Source organism: Radiomyces spectabilis, assembly GCF_025331425.1.
Source record: "Radiomyces spectabilis strain NRRL 2753 chromosome Unknown BYT42scaffold_1, whole genome shotgun sequence".
NCBI lineage: Eukaryota > Fungi > Mucoromycota > Mucoromycetes > Mucorales > Radiomycetaceae > Radiomyces > Radiomyces spectabilis.
The window spans coordinates 342923-368252 of NW_026251926.1; the positions used below are offsets into that span (position 1 = coordinate 342923).

General features: G+C 42.9%; 8 protein-coding genes across 8 annotated transcripts; 5 read left to right on the plus strand and 3 right to left on the minus strand.

Moving 5' to 3' along the window:
- Window positions 1-304: 304 nt before the first annotated feature.
- Window positions 305-1863, minus strand: BYT42DRAFT_541667 (uncharacterized protein; the record flags this gene model as incomplete). Its single annotated transcript, XM_051565566.1, has 3 exons — window positions 305-535; window positions 1318-1550; window positions 1734-1863. 3 exons carry the CDS (start codon window positions 1861-1863, stop codon window positions 305-307), a joined length of 594 nt encoding a protein of 197 aa, XP_051427923.1.
- A 1610-nt stretch (window positions 1864-3473) lies between these two features.
- On the plus strand, window positions 3474-4495 carry BYT42DRAFT_4626 (uncharacterized protein). The gene is made up of 4 exons (XM_051563497.1): window positions 3474-3650; window positions 3716-4011; window positions 4097-4271; window positions 4343-4495. The coding sequence occupies exons 1-4, from the start codon at window positions 3564-3566 to the stop codon at window positions 4406-4408; spliced, it is 624 nt and encodes a 207-aa protein (XP_051427924.1). The 5' UTR covers window positions 3474-3563; the 3' UTR covers window positions 4409-4495.
- A 1496-nt stretch (window positions 4496-5991) lies between these two features.
- On the plus strand, window positions 5992-9079 carry BYT42DRAFT_609187 (uncharacterized protein; the record flags this gene model as incomplete). Its single annotated transcript, XM_051571230.1, has 10 exons — window positions 5992-6042; window positions 6111-6263; window positions 6329-6483; window positions 6575-6740; window positions 6802-7069; window positions 7176-7392; window positions 7452-7529; window positions 7595-7970; window positions 8033-8327; window positions 8403-9079. The coding sequence occupies 10 exons, from the start codon at window positions 5992-5994 to the stop codon at window positions 9077-9079; spliced, it is 2436 nt and encodes an 811-aa protein (XP_051427925.1).
- A 1238-nt stretch (window positions 9080-10317) lies between these two features.
- Window positions 10318-13350, minus strand: BYT42DRAFT_619241 (uncharacterized protein; the record flags this gene model as incomplete). Its single annotated transcript, XM_051572353.1, has 9 exons — window positions 10318-10852; window positions 10910-11343; window positions 11398-12275; window positions 12340-12414; window positions 12479-12559; window positions 12622-12696; window positions 12762-12866; window positions 13141-13236; window positions 13293-13350. The coding sequence occupies 9 exons, from the start codon at window positions 13348-13350 to the stop codon at window positions 10390-10392; spliced, it is 2265 nt and encodes a 754-aa protein (XP_051427926.1). The 3' UTR covers window positions 10318-10389.
- Window positions 13351-17168: 3818 nt separating this feature from the next.
- Window positions 17169-17739, plus strand: BYT42DRAFT_609190 (uncharacterized protein; the record flags this gene model as incomplete). The annotated part of the gene is made up of 2 exons (XM_051571231.1): window positions 17169-17515; window positions 17604-17739. The coding sequence occupies 2 exons, from the start codon at window positions 17169-17171 to the stop codon at window positions 17737-17739; spliced, it is 483 nt and encodes a 160-aa protein (XP_051427927.1).
- A 2043-nt stretch (window positions 17740-19782) lies between these two features.
- BYT42DRAFT_506897 (fungal-specific transcription factor domain-containing protein) lies at window positions 19783-22816 on the plus strand. The gene is made up of 4 exons (XM_051565104.1): window positions 19783-20129; window positions 20190-20295; window positions 20364-21206; window positions 21389-22816. The coding sequence occupies exons 1-4, from the start codon at window positions 20080-20082 to the stop codon at window positions 22664-22666; spliced, it is 2277 nt and encodes a 758-aa protein (XP_051427928.1). The 5' UTR covers window positions 19783-20079; the 3' UTR covers window positions 22667-22816.
- Window positions 22817-22968: 152 nt separating this feature from the next.
- BYT42DRAFT_541672 (uncharacterized protein) lies at window positions 22969-24234 on the plus strand (the record flags this gene model as incomplete). Its single annotated transcript, XM_051565567.1, has 4 exons — window positions 22969-23027; window positions 23091-23268; window positions 23352-23626; window positions 23700-24234. 4 exons carry the CDS (start codon window positions 22969-22971, stop codon window positions 24232-24234), a joined length of 1047 nt encoding a protein of 348 aa, XP_051427929.1.
- An 86-nt stretch (window positions 24235-24320) lies between these two features.
- BYT42DRAFT_609193 (uncharacterized protein) lies at window positions 24321-25226 on the minus strand (the record flags this gene model as incomplete). Its single annotated transcript, XM_051571232.1, has 1 exon — window positions 24321-25226. The coding sequence occupies one exon, from the start codon at window positions 25224-25226 to the stop codon at window positions 24321-24323; it is 906 nt and encodes a 301-aa protein (XP_051427930.1).
- Between the last annotated feature and the right edge of the window lie 104 nt (window positions 25227-25330).

The following is a 25330-nucleotide window of genomic DNA, read 5'->3' on the forward strand; positions in this document are numbered from 1 at the left end:
TGTAAGGAACATATACTAATTCAAATTTTTTTATAATCCAAGTCATGTCAAGTGATCAATTATTATTTATTGAAAACTGGAATAACAAAGGTAAATCTTGACGAAATTAAGATGTCATAAACAAAAGTTTGAGTTGTAGCGAGCATCTTACGGAGTCCACAGATCAATAGCACGGATGGTAAACGTGATGGCGCAGAAAGATATCATAAACGCGTGGAAAAGGTTCTCTTTTTGAATATGTAAAAGCAAATATATGATGGATAAATGCTATTCTAATGGTCAAGGGGTCTGTGGTTGCAAGTATTTATGGCTTGGTGGATTGATATGGGCGTGGTGGTGGTGGGCGATAGGGTTGCAGTTCGTATCGGTCAAACGATATCCTCAAACTAAAATATCTCAACAGTGGCATGGATACGGATTTGAGCTCCTCTTCCGTGGCTGATTGATTGTCCCCTTTTTTTGCTTTGGTCGCTGCGAAGGAAGCCAAAGCCAGTTCCAGTATTTCCCTTGCCTTTCCCATGTATTCTTCGCACGCCTGACAATACACGTAAATTATATGGATGCTGCATGTCTGCAGGATGTCGTCGTCAAAGAGCGTCGTCGTTCTTTGTCGCATCAAAAAAGCGAAGTAATCAACCGCCCGTTGCGGAGTCGGTGCCCGACGCATCATCACCTCAATGCTTCGCTGGAATGCGTCGATTTCGAAACGGGTGTATCGCCGTTGCTCATTCGCCGCTGCATGTTTCGCTAACGGTATGTCGAGTTGATGAACCAATTCTAGGAACAATTCTTCTGCTTTTTTGTAATTGGACCTCTGTATGGCCTCCCATAAGATGGCATACGAGAGTTTTGAAGCTTGACAATTCATATAACGGATATAATGAAAAGAGATGCGTCGAAAAAAAAATAGCTCTTCAAGTACCGTTGTCAGTGCTTTCGTTCGATAGGATCAGGTGACACAACATGCGTATCATCTGTTGATCCACTAGTAATCCCCCCCAAATTACATTCATTCTTCAATTCACATGATGTCTTAGGTGAGAACGGCTTGAAACGACTGCTTATAGTATGTGAAGAAAGAAAAATAGAGAGAACAATAGAAAACGTGATAAAGGTAATGCAATAGGTTGTTGAAAGTATGGATGATTTCGAAGAGATATGCGTTCTACAAATAGGGTTCAACTGAACGGGTGTCTCACTCGCTCATCAGAAGCCAAGACGGTGTCAAAATATAATCCCACCGAATCTACTGTCGTAATCCATGTAGTGGTCAGCAAGACAGTATCATTTCATTTCCTTGAAATGCGTCTCGATTACCTGTGCATGATGAAGGTCATAGTGAACCATGCCGTAGTAAACATAGCGAAAGAAACGCTGGCTACCTCCCCATAGGCCATAGTGGGAATAAATTACTCGCGTGTTGATTTGAAGACGAGAATACTCGGAATGGCGGTCAACACGGGCAGTATTATCATACTCATCATATAAATAGATAAACAGATTAACTTCCCTGTGTGTGTCTTCCGATTGCCAAGCCGTGGATACATTACCTATCAATGGGCATATAGTGATGTATCTCATGCAAAGTGAAAAGAAATAGTAACGCAACAAGCAGTGTAAGTGATACTCCACAAACGGCAACCAGATGGCCGGTACCACATACTAAGAAGTGGGCGATAAAACATCCAGTACGTAGAGGATCCTGAAAGTAAGGAACATAGTAAGGTGTGTACCGACGTGATGTTGGTGCTTGCAAACTGCAGTAGAATATCTTCTCCATCGGAAGGATTGAGCATACAAACAGAAAGTCCAAGTTCCAATAAAAAAAAGTGATTCGATGAGACCACGAGATAGCTTAACCATGTTGTTCTTCAATAGTTGTACAGTTAAATTGAAGAAGTCTGGGTAAAAATTTTACAAATCACAAAGAGGCAAGGTAATGTTGTTTTAAGTAGTCAAATAAGAGAGAAAACCAAAGGACAAAGACATACAAAAAAAAAGATGGATGCATTAGCAAGCCACACTTACTCTTTTGTTTTTACTTACAAAAAAACTCTTTTCACCACACGGTGGGAGCCGCCACCGCACACCGCCAAAGCATGGGCTTTGTTCAGACAATTTTTAAACTACACAGTAGAAGTACACAAAGCAAATGAGTGAGTGATCCGGCATAACATTCAAAAAAGAAAGGGCACTTGAGCACAAGTACATTACCTTTCACAATGAAAAAGTTTCATTATAGGCCACAAAAAAAAAAAACCCGTTTTCGGTGCGCAAGCTACTTGTGGAGGTTCAGTCGTTGATAGCACAGTTGTAGTCATTATGAGTATACGTACTGTACAGGATGGGTGATTTGAGCAAATGTTGATAACAATAAGCAATAAAAAATTATATGGCGCGATGGATGGTTTTGCGAAGAAAAGAAAAAAGAAATACTGTAGATGCGATGAAGAGAAAGAAAATGGATGGAAGATGCGTCTTTTAGACATGGAAAAAGAGCGATTCATCGCACATACTGTAGCTAAAAACCTTGATTATCCAATAATGAAGCAGAAAAAGGACGCCACGTGTCTTTTCTCATCGCATGAAATAGCTGCATGAAGTAGGTCTCAAATATTATGGTAGAGGAGATCGGTCGGGATGTCTTTATCCAGGTGTTCTTATGTTGGCTAGTTGGATACGCATGGTACAGACGGAATGAATAACACGTTAAACTGGCTTTTTTAAACTCGTGTTATACACTTTATCGAAAATAGAAGTTATCCTAATGAAGATGGCCTCTTCTTTTTGATGAACAAAGTCGTCAGTTTCAACGCATTTTCCCATCAGGATTACGCAGGTAGTCTACAAGGTCAAAAAATATGATGAGATCTCCACAATCCCCGCCAATAAAGGATCAAGTCATGATTTTTGCTTCCTTGCAATTTATTTATATCTTCATTACCTGAAAAAAAAAATGAACTGAACGATGGAAAAAGACATTAGGGAAGTCAACAAATTTGACGGGATTACAAACAATTTTGCCAGGGCACATTGCAAAAATGAAGAAGTGTCAAAAAGGAGGAGATAATGCAAGAACACACAGATACAAAAAAGGTGAAGTTACATTACATCGTGCTTGGTTGCCAAAAAAAGAAAAAAAAGCGGCTGATTGTTCATACTGTGTTCACGAATGGCAGCCAATCAAATACGACACCGGACTAACAATTCAGAGATCGGCTGGAAGAGCCAAGCAACAAGAGACATCACCCAACATCTCAGTGACAATGCTGGTCACTACTTGATGTTTCTCATTTCGTAACCGTACACGCTAACTTCTTTTTTAACTGTGAGACATTTTTTTCTGCTATGGAAGCCCAGAGTTGCTAGCCGTAAAAACCGAGAAAACTGGTATGTGAAGCTCTTATTACATAGTTTTGCCTGTAGCGTACGCGGAGAAGCAATGAGGAATGCAACGACCATTTTGACAAGGAAACAAGAAGACCGCCTCGTCTTTTTGCCTATTCCTTTTTAGTTGTCAAGTTGGACTGGTTTTTTTTCGACGTGAATCATTAGGTAAACAGATGGCAGTCTTCCTTCCTGTAACTCGTACAGCAAACATGTCAGACCGCGATCACTTCGAGTCCTGTGTTCGAATCCCAACTTTCAACGTGTGTAGCCCTTTCATGGAAGAAAAAGAGGTGGATCACAGTTAAAGAGCAAAGATTTGTATCAGGGCACAATCCGCATTAGCAGGCATAATTACAGAGACGCCTTCGTCAGGTTAGACAATCTTGACGCCGAGATTTATGTTGGAGGCCCCCACAATCTCAATCGGGCTCTTGACGGCGATATCGTGGCCGTACGCTTGCTGGATGCGGATTATGTGTGGCGCCAGAGGACACGAATAGAGCGACAACGGTTACATACACTCTCCAACCATGCAGTTGACAACGAAACCATCCAGAAGCCGACATATTGCGGCACAGTAGTTCGGGTGCTCGATCGCTTGCTAAATCGGTCAATCGTGCGGTAATCCGATGGTTCACAATGACCAAAATGACTTTAACTACGATTCACATCCGGAACTGAACTGGTATCGTTCTTTGTCTTTTAGGACTGTTTCTCTGAACAAACCGAGATCGGTAGAGGTCGGCAACGGTCGTCGTCCGAAGGAAGTGTGGTTCCAACCTAAAGACAACCGAGTCCCTTCCATCAAGATTCGCCTTCCATGTCCGCTACTGGAAGACATAGTCCACAACGAAGGCAAATATAGAAACATTCTTTATGAGGTTACTATTCCAATGCTTGCGATATCTACAGTATCGTCATTTTGGTTTCGTCTCTAATGATGTTTCTATAGGCCGATATAATTCAATGGGGCATCCATAGTTACTATCCATATGGCGTCATTGTGGATAAATGTTAGATGTTGACCAAGGTCGGCAACCTTGTCGTTCATGGCCCTGCCTAGCTCTTTGAACTCTCGAGGGAACAGGTCAACTCCATTAGTTAAACTGGATTAGCGCAACCAATTAAAATATCATGTAAATCATAACACTAAGCTGCCAGAACCTCTTAATTCTTTCTGCGCCTTTTTCTTTTATTTCTTTCTTTCAACCATGCCTCTGGGTAAAAAGAGAAGGAGACTGTGGACTACGGTCAAATGAAACTCACACATCTTTGCACCAGTTGTGGAACACAAGATAATCCGAATCCAAATGAAAACGGTTGTACCGTGTTATTTGCCAGATGGCATTTGCCAAATATCAAAACTCGATGTAATATGGCCAGCGATCGTCTTTTAGACGAGTGTAGGAGGTTTGATTGAGTCTTTTATTGTCCCTCATCATCAGCACGCAGATCGAGTCCATCTGGAGATACACTTTTTAATGTCAAAACCTCAGTTCTTGGTGCATGTTAACATAAAAAGCCTGCTTGCAAGTCCATGCTGCCTGAAATCCAGCTGGCATATGATCTGACCAGAAAATCGAACGTGATGCTGGAGACACGAGCTTGGACGCCGAGTTTGACTATTTATGTTTATCAAAAGAAGGAAATAATTGTTTTTTTTTTCTGGATTTCCCATTCGCTTTAGGCCGTAGGAATTGGCTTGCAGTTGTTTCGCTTAGTGATGATTGGTTAATCGGAAAAAGTTGCGAGGGGAACATAAAAAGGTTCTGTGGAGAAGAGAGCTTTCCGCGAAAGGCTGTTGTCGATATGAAAGGCTACACCGCGACACATTGGCGCAACAAAACTATGTTGCTTGCATGCGCTCCTTACCATCTGTCAGGACACGCTCAATGGTAGATCGTTATTGAGTTTCCATTCTCTTGAAAATATAATGATCGATATCCGTTCTGACAAACCTCCTTATTGCCACATCAAATTCGCAATCCGATCCTAACTAACAAGTCAATAATGACCTCTGACATAAGAATCTCTCGTAAGGATCGCTTCATTGGATACCCTGGATAAAGGGTTCGGTATAAATTTATAAAAGTCGGCTGTAAAGTCAATCGCCAAAGAGATGGTTCCAAAAAAATTTTCCTTTAATGATCGCTTGATTATGCTAGAGACTTCCTCTTTTTCAGCGGCTGCCCTTCGATGGTGCGACACAATTACCAGACACGAGAACATTAATTCAAAAGCCGATCAAATGATTCACCGCAAGGGGCCATCGTCCGAATTTTTGCCCATATCCACTTGAAGTTTCTCGGTTCGGAATCGAGCCTGCCAACCATTGATTTGCTTATGAAACCTTCCCTTTGCAACGATATCACTGGCTTGCCAGCTGTTAGAAAAAGGAGAAAACTAAACTGAAATGCTGTTGTTGTATAGTCCCTCGCGCCAAAGCAATGTTGGGTCCAATGCTCCACAATCTCGAGAATGAACCTCATCTTATTTTCCAGTTTATGCTGTCTTTTGTTGCCAGCCTTGGACTGTCTGTTTCATGGCGTGATTCATAAAGGCTGTGGGTGCTCGGATTGCATCCTTTTCCTTATTCTCAGTATGTTTTCTCGTATCAAACAGAATCTGGCTTCTTGTAGCCACAACGCCAAGGTTTGTCAGAAATATGGTTCAACTCAACTCGTATGATGAGGCTAATGGTTGACAATGAAAACAAAAAGCCGTACCAAGAGTACGTGATCGATAATGTAGCCGAAGAGATGTTGAAGACCAATGACCTGTATCGCGGTATCATTCGCATCAGTAAACGTGACCGAAATGATGCGTATGTAACGTCCGACGCTCTTGATGCTTGTATCTACGTGGGCGGCATCGTAATCGCGCACTTGACGGCGATGTGGTAGCCGTTAAGTTACTGAAGGTGGAACCTGTCTGGCAGAAGCGAACAGAAAGAGGACAAGAGCGCCAAGGGAAACTCAGTGCTTCCACCAAAAAGTCATTGGGCGATAACGACAGTAACTCGACCCAAAGGCCGAAATACTGCGGTGAAGTGGTGCTAATACTGGATCGCGCGGAAGGATTGTCATTTACAGGGTACGTTTCATGGCTCTATGCTCAATAATCAACAATGATTACTTTTATGGTGTTACCGTGAATCTGAACGGTTTCTATTCTTTGCATTTAGAACTGTTTCCTTGAACAAACCGGGACCGCCAGGAAAAAACGATCGCGATAATCGCGCCCCAAGAATAGCGTGGTTTAGACCAAAGGACAATCGAGTGCCTCTCATGGTCATTCCCGTTTCATGTCCACAACTGGACGGTGTTATTCATGATGAGGTTTTATACGAGGTTACTATTCCTATCAAAGCCTTTTTTTTTTTTTTGGTTCTATTGTTAACGAAATTGCTAGGCCAAAATCACCTATTGGAGTGCCCGCCACTTCTACCCGCGGGGCGAGATTATACGGAAAATCGACGACAATTGGAGTCATTTTTCGAAACTGACCAATACCATTTTACTTGACCATCATGTGATTCATACCCCATTCGATACTTCAATAACCGAAGTAACCAAAGGCTTGCCAAGATCAGCGCGAGACATGGATAGGGAGTATAGTCATCGACGATGCGATTTTACGCGCAAGCTTGTGTTCACGATTGACGCTGCTGATGCCAGAGGTTTGTTTGATTTTTTTTTTTTTTTTTGGCGGGGGGGGGGGGAAGAGGTGCCAGGGTACCAGGTGACAACAGAAATAACAACGTCTTGCATAATTTTCTTGTTTAGATGTCAATCAGGCTGTTCACTGCAAATTGCTGAGTGACGGTACCTTTGAAGTTGGGGTCCACATTGCCGACGTATCCTCTTTAGTCAGGCCAGGTACTATGCTTGATATCGAAGCTCGCAGACGAGGTGCAACCACGTACCTGGTGGATGGTATCGTTCCCATGTTGCCCGCCATTTTATGCGAAGAGCTTTGCACCTTGAATCCCTATGTTGAAAGGTACATCTTTGTTATGAGTCCAAGGCCTATCACTACTTGATTATCTCATAAATTTGTAGATTGGCATTTTCGGTTATCTGGAAAATGCAAGCGGACGGTGTCATCTTGGATACCTGGTTTGGTAAATCGATCATCAAGTACGTGTTTTGGAAGACAATATCCACAATGGATGAATATTAATCTGGTGAATGTGGACGGTTAGATCACGTGCCAAGCTCGCCTATGAAGATGCACAGAGTGTGATTGATACTGGCCTTTTACCAGGCGATGCAAACGTCAGTCCATTTTACGTTAGGCAGGTGGAAAATGCTATTACGGCGTTGTTTCGTTTGTCGCAACAGCTCCGACGCCGTCGTTATCTGCACAGGGCATTATCCATGGATTCTGTAAAACTTTGTTTCGACTTGGATCACCAAGGACAGCCGCAAGACATGTGGATTCATGAATTGAAAGAAGCGAATAAGCTCATTGAAGAATTTATGTTTTGTGCGAATACAACGGTGGCAGAAACTATCATGCGCCACTATCCTGACGAGGCTCTATTGCATCGGCCCGCGCTACCGATTGAACGGCGTTTGGTAGGATAAACACATGAAAGCAATCCCGTCGTCGGTCGAGATACTAATGAGGAATCAAATAGAACGAATTTATTGATCTGGTGAAAAAGCTCGGTTACGATTTCAACGGTTCTTCTGCAGACAGCTTGCAAGAAGCGGTCGACAGCATCACCGATGAGCATATCAAGCAAGCTCTTTTGGCTCTTGGTACCCGCCCGATGCAACGCGCACAATATTGTTGTGCCGGGACACTGGATGTTACTGAGCATAATCATTACACGTTGAACGAATCTCCCTACACTCATTTTACTTCGCCTGTTCGACGTTATGCCGACATTATTGTCCACCGTCAGTTACTGGCGGCCATCGAGGACCAAGGTAGAGAAACTGTGACGGGTCATGCCTCATTTATTCTCATCGGATCATGTTGCTGACCGAGTTTCACACATCTAGTTCATTGCAATTTGACTACTGAAATGGTACAGAAAATAGCGCTGCAGTGCAATCGTAAGGAAGATGACGCAAAGAACGCTCAGGAAGCTAGCACGATGTTGTATCTTGCAAAGTTCCTTCATAAGCTGACCTTGAGACAAGGGCCCATCATTCGTCCTGGCGTGGTGTTGGCCGTGCATGCTGAGGCGATCGAAATTTACGTACCTGATTACGGCCTGCAAAGAAAGATTTCCATGGAGTCTCTGCCACTCGAACGTTTTGAGTACAAAAATAGGACCTTGACGGTGTACTGGCAACGGGGGGTTGTACTCGATACGGCGCTTGAAAAAAGATTGTATGGGAAAGCAAGAGAACGGAAAAACGACCATGTTGTAAAAGACGGTATGGATGGTATGGAAGCATTGAAAGACGAGGTAGACGATGTTGGATCTAGCCTGTCAAATATACAAGTAACGGATGAATCCGTCACCAATTCGCCCTGTGTGGACCACGAGATTGCGCCTGTTGATGATAGTCCGATGCATGAACCGGAACTGGACGAAGCCACATGCATGCAACGATTCCGCATATTTACCGAGCTACAAGTTTTGGTTCAAATGGACATGGAACAATTCACACCTGGCGTCCGCATATTCCCCGTGAATCCATTCGGCGATTTGGGCCCGCTTTACCCATAATCAGCGTCTTCTTACTGGCACGTAATATGACTTGCGAAAAAATCACGAGATTTCAATGATTCCTTGGTTGATTGCACCTTGACTTGTTCCATACACAATGTGATAGCGACATTTAGTACCTCCACCTTTCTTTAGTTTATTGCGAATAAATATGATGAATCCTCTCCCTCAAAAAACAAAAAAAGATAAATAATATGCGGGTGCAATGAAGAAAATATTTGTACGAATGCGTATATATTCGCGGCATCATCGAGTCAATTGTCGGGTCGTCGGTTTGGGTCAATCCCTGACCCGAGCTGTCTAATCGATCCAACCTGGTTTTTATCGGTCGTTTCAGTCGATTGACTTGGTACAGTAGTACAATAATACTTTGAAAAGCTTCGTGAACAAATTTGGTTTTCCTTGCCAAAAATTTAGCAAGGTTCTGTTTGGATCTCTATGATCCTCTTTATGAAATACAAAAAAGAAAAAAAGGAGAAAAGGAAATAACAAAAAACAACAAAAAAAACAACAACAAAAAACAACAACAAAAAACAACAACAAAAACAACAACAACAAAAACAACAACAACAAAAACAAAAACAACAAAAACAACAAAAAAAGGGGAGAATGAGTCTATACTAGTCTATACAAAAATGATTGAATATGCGATATGAATATGAATACAAAAAAAAAAAAAACGAACATGAGGGAGCAAAATCACTGTGGGCTTTTTTGTCTTCGAAATGCTTGCGGACGTTCGTCTTCATTTTGGGCCATGTGGACAAAAACTGAGCGGATGTTCTTGCTTGCTGCAACGTCGCGGTTCCAAAATTTTCGGCAATTGCTGCATCTCAAAACGGCATGTATTCTTGCGCCTGGTCTATTCAAAACGTCTGGTCGTTCTCGTGCATTTTCTAAAGTTCGGGTTTTGCACGTGGGACAAATTTGCGAAGTAAGGTATTCATCTATCGTCAAAAATTTTGCGTGCTATGAAAATCATGTAAGACACTTATATCTCACATAATGAACTGTCACTTCTTACCGGGTCTCCCACGACAGCCCGTTGTAGATGCTGTTTGATGCGTTTCGTGGGAGCACTCTGCTTTCCTTGTATAGATGAAGCAAAATTGGCGTTTCCAAAAGCGATAATCGTATTTTGTCTATCTTGCGGCTGGTCTATGTGATCTAATTCGCGCCAGATTGGTTTGGTCGAAGGGGTATATTCTATGGGTCGTCTATACTTGCGGCTGCCGCCAAGCAAAACTTTCGCGATTTCCGTGGTGCCGGTTTGTTTTTTCATGTAAGATTTGAGCTTTAGATGGTTGAATCTATGGATTCTGGTTAGGAATCGAATGTTCAAGAGATATATGAAAGATGTTTGAAATACGGTACCTATTATCAAAAAAGTCGCAAAGTTCGGAATGGTGTTCTAATCGGCAGCGCACTGACTTGACAAAATCGGCGATAGAACTTGTTCGTTCGGAGGGTATATTCGCCATAATGGTCTTGATATGTGGGGTATCCTCAAAATATTTGGCTCGCTTATATGTCGCAAAATTGAAGCCGCAGAGATGGTAATATTCTTTGCAAGAAATTTTGCGAACTCGGTGTGGGGTATATGATGAACCGTCGGACGCAACAAAAATATCAGTCATTCCGGGGTCAACACCCCAAATTGTTGCATTCTTTAGATTTCGTTGCAAAGCTTTTGGTGTCCACTGTGGTAATGCAGGTTTCTTCGGTTTACGGAACAAAAATTCAGCGTCGGTGCCATCGGTTCTCATACAATTCCTAGTTGTAATTTTTTAGTCTACAATATTTTGGATGATCAATAAGCGGTAAACGTACCAAAAAAGACGTCTATCGGTAGCAAGGCTTTCTATCGTTCTGAAACCAAGCTTCTTCATGTCGAAAATTTCGAAATATGCGTTCTTTAAGGCCGTTTCGTTGGGTATAGCGCGGTTGCGCAGCTTGCAAGTGGTCAAAATTCCAGAAAATGATTGCCGGTCGAACTGCACATGTCGCATTTGGTATGAATAAATAGGCAAAAATGTAAAGCGGCGCGTTCCTTTCGGGTCGGTGTACTTTTCGGGTCGAAAATTGTTGGTGGCGATGGCGGTGATAGTTTCATGGATGAACTGGTGGAGCTGGTTCAAAATTTCGGCAGGAAGGGCTCGAACTCGGGGAGGAAGATTCAAAAATGTTCGTTGGCGGATGGCTTCCCGGACTGCGACGTTCAATGGAGCAAAAATCTTGTTGGATATATGGGTATCTTTTGTGATCTATTTTGATATTAGCGATCTACCATCAGTTGTATGTCAAGATTTCCTACGTACCTCTTTCACATGTCTATGAATGTAAGCATTGGAAACAAAATTTTGCGGTGTTTCTTCTCGGATAAAAATTTTTTGCTCGAACTTCTCCAAAATTTCATGCATGTGCGGTATGTACAAATGTGGGTTGTTGACAAAATCTTCTTTGGTTTTCTTTCCGGGCTTGGACTTGATGATATTGACAAAATTCTGAATGCTGGGATGGGATGCAGTGACTGGCTGGAGATTCTTTGGAAAATTGATAGGAGCGGCGGTGTCATTGATAGCTTGATCAAAAATGTAGTTCGCAATTGTTCGTCGTTTGGCCACGGTGACTCCTTCGACAAAAAGTGGATCATGGGTATCGGAAATGCGAGCAAAAATGTAGTGCTTGGTTTTCTCGGGGTAATTCTTCAAAATATGTTGCTGGACGGAGGTATAGTAATCTTTCGCAATTTCGGATATAATAGTTGAGTAGCCTTGGGATTCAAAATTGACTGCATGATATTCTGGGACTCGCGATTTAAATTCTATGTATGCGCTTTTGATTGTCGGCGATGCGTTTTTTCCTTGACCCATGACGGCGGCAAAAATGTTGTAAAAAAGCTTTTGGGAAAATTGCGGCAATGGGATCTCGTTCGTGATGCAGTACAAAACAAAAAAATTGGCAAAAAGGGAGCCGACGTAGGTGACGTCCCGTGCATGCTTGACGACTTCTTGAATGGTATCGATCAAAATCGGGTATCTGCAAATGTTTTTGAGCGAGGTCTTGACGATTGATGTTCTTTTGAGTGGAGTCAGCAAGGTGCGTCTTGGTCTATAATTGTCGCAAAATTTATTGGATGATCTAGAGTGCCCGGGCTTTCCGCAACTGGAGCAAACGTTTCGGTTCTGTTCAAAATCTATAAATCGGTAGTTGTTAATTAACATATAGGAACTCGCCATGTTGGGTTTTTGAATAATTACGTTCGTGTTGTTGGGTAACGGCGACGGCTTTGCCTTTGCCGTCTCCATCAAAAAAGGAGGAATCAGGACCAAAATCTATCATTTCAATCATATAAACATCTGTGTACATGGATCATAGTCATGCGGTCAGGACACCTACCGTCAGAGAAGTCTAACCATGTCAGATCTAAATCTTCGGGCAAAATTGTTGGAATCGATGTAGAAGAGCAAGGTTCAAAATCTAAAAAGTGCCAGTTCTTAATACATACAAACTCGCCATATTCTTGTTTGTCAAATAATTACTTTTGCGTTCAGCGGGGGCGGCAACGGCCTTGCCTTTTCCCTTTCCCGCGACAGGGGAAGAATCGGGGCCAAAATCTATCATTTGCAATCACATTAACGTCTGCGTAGATGGATCATAGTCATATGGTTAGTAGACTTACCGTCATACGGATCAAAATATGCAAGGTGATCGTCTTCAAAATTTGGAGCAAAATCGGCGGCATTGTCACGGGTACGCAAAGTTTTTGTGGAGCAGCTGGCTTCGTCTATCAATACTTGTTAATATATCTGCTTTGACGTATCCGTATCGATTTTGTAATTGAATACCCGAGCCAGCGTAGTTATGTTTTTCGAGCTTTGTGTTTTCTTTTTGATTCGCAAATGATGTATCTTTTTTTTGGGTTTTTTGTTTTTTGGATTTTTTTGGGGGGTTTTCAGTTGATTTTGTTTGCGCTAATTTCCTCTTCGGTGCACTATGTGTAGCTGAATACGGAACGCATCAATATCGCAATGAGTGTCTGTTGGATTGACTCTTATTACCAGAGGGAGTATTTGACTTGGTGGTAATCACGAGCTTTCTTCTTTTAAAAGTCGGTAGGGGTTGAAAATCATCATCCGAGTCATGCTGTTCGGATCCTGATATTTAATGGATTAGCCTCTCAACATCGATCACGCATCTTTTGTGACAATACTCTTTTTCGAGTCTTCTTGGATGGGGGCAATCTTTTTCGAGTTCTTTTTGGCTGACATATCAGTAAGATTTGAGTGGAATGGAAAAAAAGGAGCACATCACGAGTAGATCGTTCATGCATTTTATTGCCTTGGACTGTCAAAATTCACAGTCCAACTCATTTTTAATGCGATCCACACCATGTCTAATGTATTTTGATGCTACGATATAACGTCTATTTTAAAGCGTAGGTTACATTATATATTAAACAGCAGAGAAACCAAAGTGGTGATATTTTTATCCGATGGTGTATGGAAAATGAATGACAAATGTTAGAATGGAGATAGAGTATTTATTCAGGAACAGTCGAGACTGTATTGACCGGTATACGTATACCTGTGTCTTTTGACGATGGCACGACAAGTATTCAGTTGTTGCAAATGTTCCAGTTGGTTTATTACTTACAATTACGAGGCCATCGCTCGTATCCTACCTGAATACCACATCGAAAATCTCGGAGCGCAGAGATGATGTTCCTGAAAAACTGGACATGGTTTTAATGGCGCCTCACGGAGTTGTAGTCCCGCAAAGTTGCTCAAGTAGATGGACATGGAACTCTCGAAAAGACATGTACGACAACTTGAAATTTACCGGGTATGTACACCAAGCAATCAGTTTCCAACTCCCACAAACCCGGACGTAATGTTGTATGTTGAAATCGAGGGCGAAGCGGTTCGTAAAACGGGTCCGTTGGTTGCTAAAGGTTGACCGTGAGTGATTTGTATGGATTTCCGTAAATGCGGACAGTGAGTTTCGAGTGCTCGGTCGCCCCTTGGAATATGTTCTTCAAATGGTAGCTAACAATATATCGCACAATCATTAGTACTTCAGCTCTTAGTTAACATCCACTTTGACTTACCGTTCCAACAGTGGCAAAATGGGTATTGACCAAGTGAGTAATGGTCACAGTGAACGTGCTGTCCCGGACATGACGAAAGGCAACAAATCCGTCCACAAAGAGCGCAAGGGTGATACCAAACCCATTGGGAAACAACTGCTTGAATTCTTGGATGTTTGGCCGTCGACAACACCCACCATCATGACTTTAGGACTCACACGGCGGATAACCCAAGGGAGACATTGGTGGCGGCCTAACTTCGTTGAGAACAAGCTCATCAAAAATGGGGCACCGGAACTTACTTCATAATCTAAGCCGTGTGTTGTCGATCGCCGTATCGCGGTTCACCGCAGTGCAGACAACATACTCATCTTCACCGGAAAGAATGCAACCATTAGCACACGGGTGTAGATCCTTCGGTTGAATCGATCAGACTGCAGTCGATTTGCTGGTCGCCAGAGAGGCACTGTACATATCACCAAAGTTCCCGCGTAGGTCTTTCTCTGCATAACACTTAGTATACCCGGTCATCGTGACATTCTTTGGAGGGAATGTGTTACCTGACAATGCAGAGCAGCTCAAAATTTCATCTGACATAGGTTGCTTGTCCTTCCAGCGTGGGTACGTCGGGTGCTTCATCGCCTCCTCTCCAAGAACACGATCCACCGATGCTTCATCGAACAGGCCCGGGTCAGGGTCGTTAATTGTTTCCCCAGAACAATGTACTTGGGATTCTTTCTTTAGCTACGTTCCTCGGCACCGAGTCTCACCAAGACATGTCGATTTATTTCAACATTGCTGACACTGTTGATTGCGTCAACCGAGACCAAGTCATCCGCCACCGTTAATGATACTTCTGGAAGGGTATCGGACATGTTTATACTGTGGAATTCTTTGCCATCATGCTCCTCAGTAGCTCTGTAGTAGCGTGGAACATACATTAAACATCTGAACGGAAGTGGAGCGACAATAAATGGGCATGATTGTTAACAGTGTAAAAAAAACAGCTTCCTGCGGACACGACAGCTCGGCGCTAAAAAAATTTCTCAATGCATGTGATGCGCACGAGGAAAAATTTTCCTCAATTTGCACCGTTTTCCACAGCATGGATCGATGTCATATTGATTCAGGGGACCAACTATTTTCCAGTGTCTTTAAAATCGAATTACTACATGTCAGGATATCCCAATCAAGCTATGATTCTTTCGAACTTGTGGTGTGTCCACCAGTCGTCGCATTATCCATCATTGATGGGTGTTCCAAACGGAAATATCAAGATAACGTTGGAGGTGGATCGATCGGGACGACTTTATTCAAGTGTTCTTAAATTGGCTGGTCGGATACACATGGTACAAAAGTAATGGATGGCTCGTTAAACTATCCTTTAACTCGTATTATACACTTTATTGAAAAATAAAAGCCATCCTCATGAAGATGGCCTCTTCTATTTGATGAACAAAGTCGTCAGTTTCAGCGTATTTTCCCATCAGGATTACACAGGCATTCTACAAGGCCAAGGTAATATGACGAGATCCCCCACACTCCCCGCGGATAAAGGACCAAGTCATGATTTTTGTTTCCTTGTAATTTATTTGACTATTATTTCTTCATTTCCCGAGAAAAATGAATTGAAAGATGAAAAATACATTGGGGAAGTCAATCAATTTATCGGAATTACAGAGAATTTTGCCAGGGCACTGTGCATACACGACAATTTATCAGTTACCTCATCTATCATACCGGGTTAACACTTGCTCGTTTCGATCGCAGCTACTGCCTGCAACATCGATATCATTTCTGATTGCGAAGTCGTTGTCATACCTTTATTTGATATCGATTCCAATGTCCAAATCAACGCTTCACAGAGAACCGCTACTATAAAGAAGCTAAAAGTTCGGGTTTTCGTGTTGTCCGAATCTATCCCACCCTACCCCTTAAAGTTAATTTTTTTCCCAATCACATACACAAAAGCTCAGACAGACTTCATATAAAAAGGAACTCCAGATTGTTGCGTATTGTCGATATCACCCCTCCCCCTTTCTTTACGATATATACACTGGTGTCAATGTTTCGATACTTCTTCATTCGAGAAACAGCAACATAAAAATCGATAGATTCTTTCTTGTATTACCACCCCTTTTTTTCGATGCTTCCTTATTCGGTTGTGCAGCTGGTGACCAAAAAGTTCATTGTTCGCTTTTTTTGAGTTCCGCTGCTTCGCCGCTTCTATTTTTATTCGTTGCTGGGGGGGAGGGGGTCTGACAAGCATCGACGCTTCAACTTATATCTTTCCCTTTTTTTTCCCAAACTTGTCACTTGTCCTATACGATTTTTTTTTATCGCTTTATTTCTTTTTTGGAGCAAAGGTGAACTCCAAAATATTAATGTCAAAAAGTAAGCGGTTTACTTGTATTTTCATAACGACGATAGCCTCTCTCCCGACCGGACGCTGATTAAATTTACATGCACGGCAGGTTGGCACTGCGTAATCAATCCCACTTGCTTGGTTGGTTCTTTCGGGCAACAAAGACCTGTTGAGGCTTACAGGTTCGTTAATCATACTTCTTCTTTACTACATAAACTAACTTGTCATATTCTGGCTTTTTTTTTGTTTGGTTGATGTCAGTTGAGTAAACAGCTTGGAAAACAATGAAAGGGGTAATACGGCAAGGATGTTTCTGCTTGTGACCGGTTTTTCTTCACAATGAAAATAATGACTATGTACACCGGTTTCACAATTTAAAAAACGCGGTCGAAAATCCGAATCTTTTTTTCTCATTCCGTTTCTTTTATTTGATGATGCCTTACAACGCTACATATTACATTCCTCTCGTAACACTATCATTCACTACTAAAGGTATGTAGTTCACTGAAGCTCCCATGGGATACACATACTAATCGTTCTTTATTGGTCTATATCGACCAATCATAGATAATGTGAATGTCGTAGACTCGCAAATAAATGCAGATTTCACCTACAATCAAAATTGGCCCTTTACTATGAATGTTCGCAAGGACATCCAACCGAGCCCCGTCGGCGATAGAAACATGTACAGTCGCTTGGTCCAGAAAGTAAAAAAGCGGAACAAAACAGCCGAGACTCTACGAAAGGCAGTCGAGGAATGGCAAGCTGCCAAAAATCTTGTCCAAGCAAAGCAGCATGTCTTCACCAGTATCGATATTGAAGCATACGAAATCGACCATTCGATCTTGCTCGAAATTGGATGGAGCATGTATGACTCCAAGGACGACAAATACTTTCATCAACACTACCTAAATAACGCCTACCGTCACCTCAACAAAGGCAAATACGTTGATGACATGAGACTACGACACCTCCGTGTGGTGTAAATTCAAGCAAGCACTGGCCGAGTTGCGGAAGGATTTGGATTGGGCCGTGGCGCGGATTGGAGGGTTTGTCCTGGTTGGCCATAGACTCGACAGTGACCTGAAGTATTTGCGAAAGCAAAATTTCATGTGGCCTGGTCGACTAGGGCACCCAGATACGGTCGATGTATCGCAGAATGCAGTTGTCACCGCCCTTGACACAGATACGATCTTTGCTTTGTGATTCTCGGCCTGGTTTCATGGTGCTGCGAATACAATTGGTGGAAACTATGGTCTCTACTCCCCGTGGCATCACATCATTCGGTTAACAACTATTTCTTTATATAAATAAAGCTAATGCTGTAAAATTGGATGCGGCTCTTACATCAAAGCGAAAAGTAAAAAAAAAAAAAAAAATCGATGGTTGGTACATTGCCAAATTCGAGCTTGATCATAAACACACTATTCCTGAGCCATGAACATTTACTAAAATAACATGCCCAACGCGAAGCAATTGAAAGAAAGGTGAAAAGCAGTTTTGAAGCTGGTTTGAATCCTCAGGTTGTGCCAAACGTTCTTCAAGTCGAAGGAGTAGATAATGTACGCGATTATTCGCTATAGAGTTTGTTGTATTCGACACACATGCACCGATTTCTCATAGACGGATACCCCACTTTCTATTAGCCCGGATATTCTTTCTTTCTACTTTTATTTCCTCCTCAGATCCAGATACCGTTCGTTCTCTCATACAGTCGTCTTTACGAGGCGATTACTCAGGAATCATATAAACAACTGCAGGTGTTCATTCATTGTTGAAAAAATCCTTGGTATTCAGTATCGTTGACATCTTGGACCACTTTATTTTAAACGACAACGTCCGGTGAACCCTTTACTTCTCACCACGACTTTTTTCAACTCTTTGATTTTTTTTCCATTATTAAACCGTTACGGGCGTCCCAATTCAAATGGATGCTCAGCGATGTAGTCTGTATAGGTTGATCTGTCCTTATTCATGCATCGTTGGTGTGACTTTTTTTTCATCAAAGAAAAATTGGATGCGTTATTTTTCTTCTCTGTTCTTCTTTTACTTTCGGTTTCCTCCTCTTCTTCTTATCTGATACTTACTGCATCAAGTTCCCATCCGCATCCATCATCCATCATCCAGACCATTCTTATCCCGTGTATCTAACTTGGTTAAATCGACCACCATCCTCAAAAAGGTAAGCGTCGAGTGGTCCACAGTCAATTTTGCTTCGGCAAAATAGACTTACCTCTCTTTTTTTCCATCCTTCTTTTAGCTTCCGGCTTTCTTCAGCTTTCTTTTCGCCTGGCAAGTTCTGGATACTACAAGTTGACTTTCTCTCGCCGTCCATCCATCCATCCATCCATCTGGCGAAACCGGATGACGTCAAAGGCCATCGTTGGTGGTGTGACTCTCTTTTTCATCGGAAAAATGCTTACGTGTCCTCTTCATGTTCCTCTCCTTTGGATTGCTTCTCATGATATGGTATTCGAGATGTCTTCCCGATTATTGTATTTTGTAGTTCATAGTTTGTATTTTGTATTTTATATTTCATGTACATATTCTTTTCGCAGTCTTTTCCTCTTTTTTTCCCACAGGGTTTTTTAGGAGGTTTTTACTGACGCGACCATTTTTTTTTTTATCATCATGTACTTTATTTGTTTTTCTTCTTTTTATTCGGGGGACTCTCGATATCTGGAATCCAGCTCGAAATTACCGTCACTTCTGGCCACGTCAATATTTTTTTGCCTGCTCAAGCTGACACCACCGATCCATCGCTTAACTGTCCCTGGAAGCAAGTTTATTTTCCGCATCGAAGAAGAAGCTTACCTGGCGGTCCGTATTCATCTTTTTTTTTCCGGTACACCATTTGGTTCAAAGGCAAGTCCAATTTCTTTTCCTTTGCTATGATGTAATGAACGTATACTAATTCAAACTTTTTTTCAATGTCATATAATCCAAGTCATGTCAAGCGATCAATGGCTATCGAAAACTCAAATAACAAAGGTAAAATATCTTGACGAAAATTTGAATCAATCAAAGAGCTTACTAACTCATTTTTTTTAAATACCCAACATACCCACACATCTTTGTAGATCTATCATAGCCTGGGCGGGATGGAACTGAGGGGGGGAACCAGTGCTGCTTTGCGCGTGTTCAGAAACAAATCACGACGCATGGTATTGCCATAAGGTTGTCATTAATATACCGAAGTTCCGTCAAGAGTTCTCGCCCAGGTTATGCCGTGTATGCGTTAGGCTTTTTGTCTGACGAAAGTCGCTCAATGTAAGAGGGCGACCTCCGGTGGCAGGCGGCATCCATTGCACAGCGGGTGTACGGCTTGTTAAATCTGTAAATCTATCATAAATCGTCATTCTTTTTTCTATTCCAATTTTCCATACATTGACACAGAGCGGTTTCATCCACGCCAGCGTCCGGTTTCAACCACGTGATGATTCGGAATTCACGTGCCATGCCACCTAGCTTATTCGCAACTGTCAGAATTCCCCCGACAAACCCCGTACTTCTTCTCTTTTTTTCACTTCCCGGATCTCACCTCCAATGGCAGACGGGTATTCCAACATTAAACGCCAGCGTGTGAGCAAGGCTTGGTAAGTGAGGCCTCTTGTGTGCATCCACGAATCAATTACTCACCTGCTTGTCCTCCATAGCGAACAATGCAGACGTAAAAAAGTCAAATGTGACGGAGGTTTACCTTTATGCAATAATTGTGTGACCCTCGGTCTTCAATGCACATACAAGGAATCCACCAAAAAGGTAGATCAACCCTCATAAAAAGACGTCAGTGTCCCCATGGTTTGCTAATGTCGCACGGGTATCCATAGAGAGGACCTCCCAAAGGTTATATTGAGGCCATTGAAGGTCGTCTTCATCGACTGGAAGCATTACTGGGAAGCATCATTCAAGATGACGATCCTCGATTCAAAGCCATTATTGACGAATTAAATTCACCTTTGGAAACCATGTACGGAGAACTGGTGCGACCAAGACCCATGCGACGTCCGTCGTTTGCAGGAATTGACGGCGAGTTGGGCCCTTTCGATGATAGGCCCAGCACCGAGTTTCCCGAGCATCATCCGCAGCGGCCTATCGATAAATCAAAAATCGATACCAGCAATGATCATTTGGGCAGTCTAAGTATCGATGCAGGAGGCCAAGTACGATATTACGGCAAATCATCTGGATATTATATGCTGCGGTCGCGGCACCAATTATTACATGATGGTACCTTTCCGCTCAATACCAAACGTTTACGCTCAGGAGATACCGAATCGCGACCGCCACCTGTGGTGGATCCATTTGAGATGCCTCCCAAAGATTTAGAAGACCATTTACTGGAAATCTACTTTCGTCATTTTTACTCCCTGATTCCACTGCTACACAAAAAGACGTTCATGAGACGTATTCAGACCAAAGACGATCGACCGCCGGCGCTTTTACTCAATGCCATTTTTGCAATTGCTTCTCGCATATCTCCCGATATCCGTGTACGTGCTGATCCTATGCAACCCGATACGGCCGGCGATGCCTTTTTCGAAAGAGCTCGTATGCTCCTTGATTTGGAATGGGACAGTTTTCGAGTGTATACCGTACAAGCACTTTTATTGATGAGCAGTCATCAGAATGGGGCGCTAAAGACAGTGCGAGGCTGGCTGTACAGTGGGATGGTAAGCTGAACTGGTACAGAAAATTGGGAAGGCTACGTTTTCTTTTTTTTTTAAAAAAAAGGAGCGGTGGGGGTTTGGGGGAGGTGGTAAGTTCTTCTTGGTCGGACAAGGGCAGCCGAAAATACAGAAATACTGGGTTTAAAACTCGATGAGGGCGGTGATTAACCCTGAAACTTTTTTAGGCTTTTCGAATGTCGCAAAATCTTGGATTGCATAGAAATTGCGATGGCTGGCAGATACCGGAGACTGAAAAGGAGGAAAGAAAACGAGCGTTTTACGGTTGTTTGGTGGTGGACCGGTTATCGAGTGCGATGCATGGGCGCTCGCCTCTTATTGATGAACGTGATTACGATACGCCGTATCCTGCAGAGATCGACGAAGACGAAGTAGAAGGCGAGCCACCCATGATGGGCAATTTTCATCAGATGATTAAACTATGCGAACTTCTCGGCGAGATTCTTCGCGCATTGTATACGGTCAAGGGACGAAAACAACTATCGCAAATGACATCCACCGACGAAATTGTATCATGCTTGGATCGCAAGTTGAACCGTTGGATGAGTAAACTGCCCCCTTCTCTGCAATACCATCCTCCCAATACGCGTCTTGCGCAACGGGCTCCTGCGCCACCGATTCGCGTTTGCCAGTTACACATGCTATTCTACACGACCCTTATTCTGCTCCATCGACCATTTATTCCAGGAACAGCACAGGAAGTGACGCCTTCCGTGTTTCCATCCTCTTCCATCTGTACATTTGCAGCCAACAATATTCTGGATATCGTAGAATCCCTGCTAGCGGAAGGTCGACTTAACCACATCAACAACTATTCGTTGTATTTCCTGTTCACAGCGGGTATCATCTTTATTCATAATGCCGCTTCGCCCGACAGCATGTTTTCCTTTGAAGCGAAAATCAGTACCAACAAGATCATGAAAGCGATGGATGAGCTCGAAACGACGTGGATGACTTCAGCTCGCCATTGCAATATTTTGGGAGCCTTGGCAGGTTTACGGGATATCGATTTGGAAAGCGTGGATGAGAGTTTTACCAAACTGGCCGCTCAACGGTCCAAAGTACCTCCGTTCATTGCTGTCCCCAACTCACCGAACCCAATGTTTGAAAGCGGCGATGAGCAGCAAGACAGCAAGGATTTCCTAACCATGAACAATGGGTGTGGTCAGAAGCCTCCCATGGATTACTACGTTGGCACACGGCGATCCATAAGTAGCCAAAGCCGATCACCAGAACAAACAATGTATGGGACCGGCGCCGATGGCCTGCAGCCGCCTGGAAGCTATAACCCTTATTTTGTCATGGAGTCGACCCCGGTGACCGACCGTCCGTTCAATCCAAACGGGACAGCCTTTTGGGATGTTCCTGTCTCTTTTGATCTAAACGATTGGACAAGCTACTTTAACAATCAGAGCGATCCGAACAAGCAGCAGACGCTTGGCTAAAAAAGGGAACAGCAAATCATTCATGGATACTCTATACTTTGTTCCCTTTCATTCTCTTCTTACAACTGTTATTATATATATATATTTTATGGCATTTCTTTTTATTTAGGTATTTTTTTTTATTTGTAAATACATAGATCTTTGAACTACAGTTCCATTCCATGTTCTGATCCATTTCAGAGATAAGCCACTTGATTTATATTGTCGGCGGGAGCCTAATTCCTTATCTCCGGAAACCGACGGCCTTGGTTTTTTTTTCTTTTTTGATCATCTTTTTTTTTTTTTTTTTGGTCACTGTACGAATGGAGGGCTGGAAAGGATCATTTGCTCAAACACAGCTTGAGAAATTTGGATGGAACAAGTAAGGACGGAAGCAAAATGTCATGATGACTTCTTTTGACTGACATGACATTCTGTGTTTTAGAGGTGAAGGTCTCGGGAAGAATCGAGATGGCAATGTCAAGCACATCTCCGTCAGTGTGAAAAACGATAAAAAAGGTGTCGGCGTCGGGCAAGATCAGTGGGAATTTGCTTGGTGGGATCACTTGTATAACAAGAGTGCAAGTTCCGTCAGTGTAGAGAAAGACGAACAGAAAGGCGAGGTACAGCATGTCACTTGATTGCATAATCGACTCTGTCAGGGGATACTGACCTTGCCATTGATGGGTTTCTTTGTTTCTCACAGATCAAAGTATCAAAGAAAAAGAAGGATAGCGCACGACGATCCAAGACGGGTATTATCAGTACATCACGGCCAACGGGCAAGCGGGTGGATGACGAAACGACTGAAAGTGGATCGTCCGCCGCCGATTCCCCACAGGCATCGGGCATGGCGGCTTTGGCAGAGGAACGCAACTTAATGGACACAGTGCGAGATGTTCATGTGAATGTCGCTAAAAAAGTGGCATCGTCTATGCTTTATTCGGGATTTGTCAAAAGCACTTCGGGCGCATTGAATCCGTAAGTAGATCACAAAACAAAAAGCCAAGGGAAAAATTCGTATCAAACAGTGTCTTATATTGTTAAACTGTAGATCTTTGCTCTCTGATTCCAAACCATCTTCAGCAGCCACGAGTCCACCCAAGAGTGACGATGACGAAAGCGACGATGATGAATTGAAGGATTACTCGATTAAAATCAGTGATGCCGAGCTTTTTGCTGCTTGCGAAGGTCGAACCGCACGTAAAGGCGGTCGCGGTTTGGTAGAACAGAAAGGAAAATACGCTCGTGTGATGCAGGAATATCTTCGTTATTCCGACGATGAAAGCGAGTCGGTCACAGTAGGCATGAAAAGAAAACTTCAAGGCGACATCAAAGATACCACCTCCGAACCTATCACCACCAAGAAATCAAAAAAGGAGAAAAAGACGAAAAAGGATAAAAAGGCGGAAAAGGAGGAATCAGTAAAGCCGAAAAAGGAAAAGAAAGCAAAGAAGGAGAAGAAGGACAAGAAAGAGAAAAAGAGCAAGGTCAAGGAAAGTACTGAGGTGACATCCAAGGCTGCCAAGAAAGCAAAGAAAGACAAGAAGGAAAAGAAGGAAAAGAAAGAGAAAAAGAACAAAAACTAGAAAGAGCATATACACAAACGCATTCATCCATTTTTTTTTTTCATAATGTACATTTACAAACTATATTGAGCAATAGACTTCATATTTCATATGCGTCTTCTGTTTCTTCGCATACATGATATCATTATCCAGATCATGGAGATACCAGCTAGCGCAATGGTGGCAATTCCGCCGTACAGAAACCCTTGATGGGCCACCTTGCCACACACTGTATTGCATCGCTCTCCTTCGGTCCCTCCAAGAAAACTCGGTAATTTGACGCATTCAGCTGCACACTGGCGAGCGACCTTTTTGTTACTGACAAGCATAGCGATACCCGCCGCTAGCAGTGCCATGGCGACAATGAAACAGAGACATGAGCACCAGGAACAGGATGGGCCGTGACAAAGACAACACTGATTTTGCCTCGCATGATGAGGACGCTTTGTATGGGATGGCAAAGGGATCAATGGACGCGCAGGTTGGAAGTGAGCGATATGGGGTGGTTGCACCATCATGGGTCGACTGACTTTGGGATAATCATACGGTAGACTTGGCGAATAATAGGGATGGACAATATCCGTTCTTTGACGAAAAGACGGTCGTATTCCATAAGCTGTTTCGTTGTACGGGAAACTTGAAGGTTGCATTGGATGCCTGTAAAAGGGACCCGTCGGAGGAAATGAAGATATCCGCTCCGTCATCTCTGTGTCACCGTTTTGTTCAGCCCGTTCTTGCTCCTGTTCCATTCGCCGAAAATCTTCTAAAGATATTGCCTGGGGATCGTAATACGTATTCATTGACTGCATTCCTCTGTAAGGTTGAGACGCGTGGACATCGTGCTGAAACTGATTGGCATGACGGCTGTCATGCTGATTGGAAGGCGGAATGACAGTTTCTAGCCTTGGCGCCGACATGGAACGGTAATCGTGATTCAACTCGTGTTGTTGTGTGTTATCCGCTCGATTGGCCAAAGGCGGTGGGTATTCATTTGCGTAAGGATCGTTGGCCATTTCCTTAAATGATCCGGATCAGGAAAATTTAAATCAACGGGTTCAACCGGGGCATCCTTTAATTGCATGAAAGCGCAGGTTGAAAAATTAAATGGTCTCGGAAT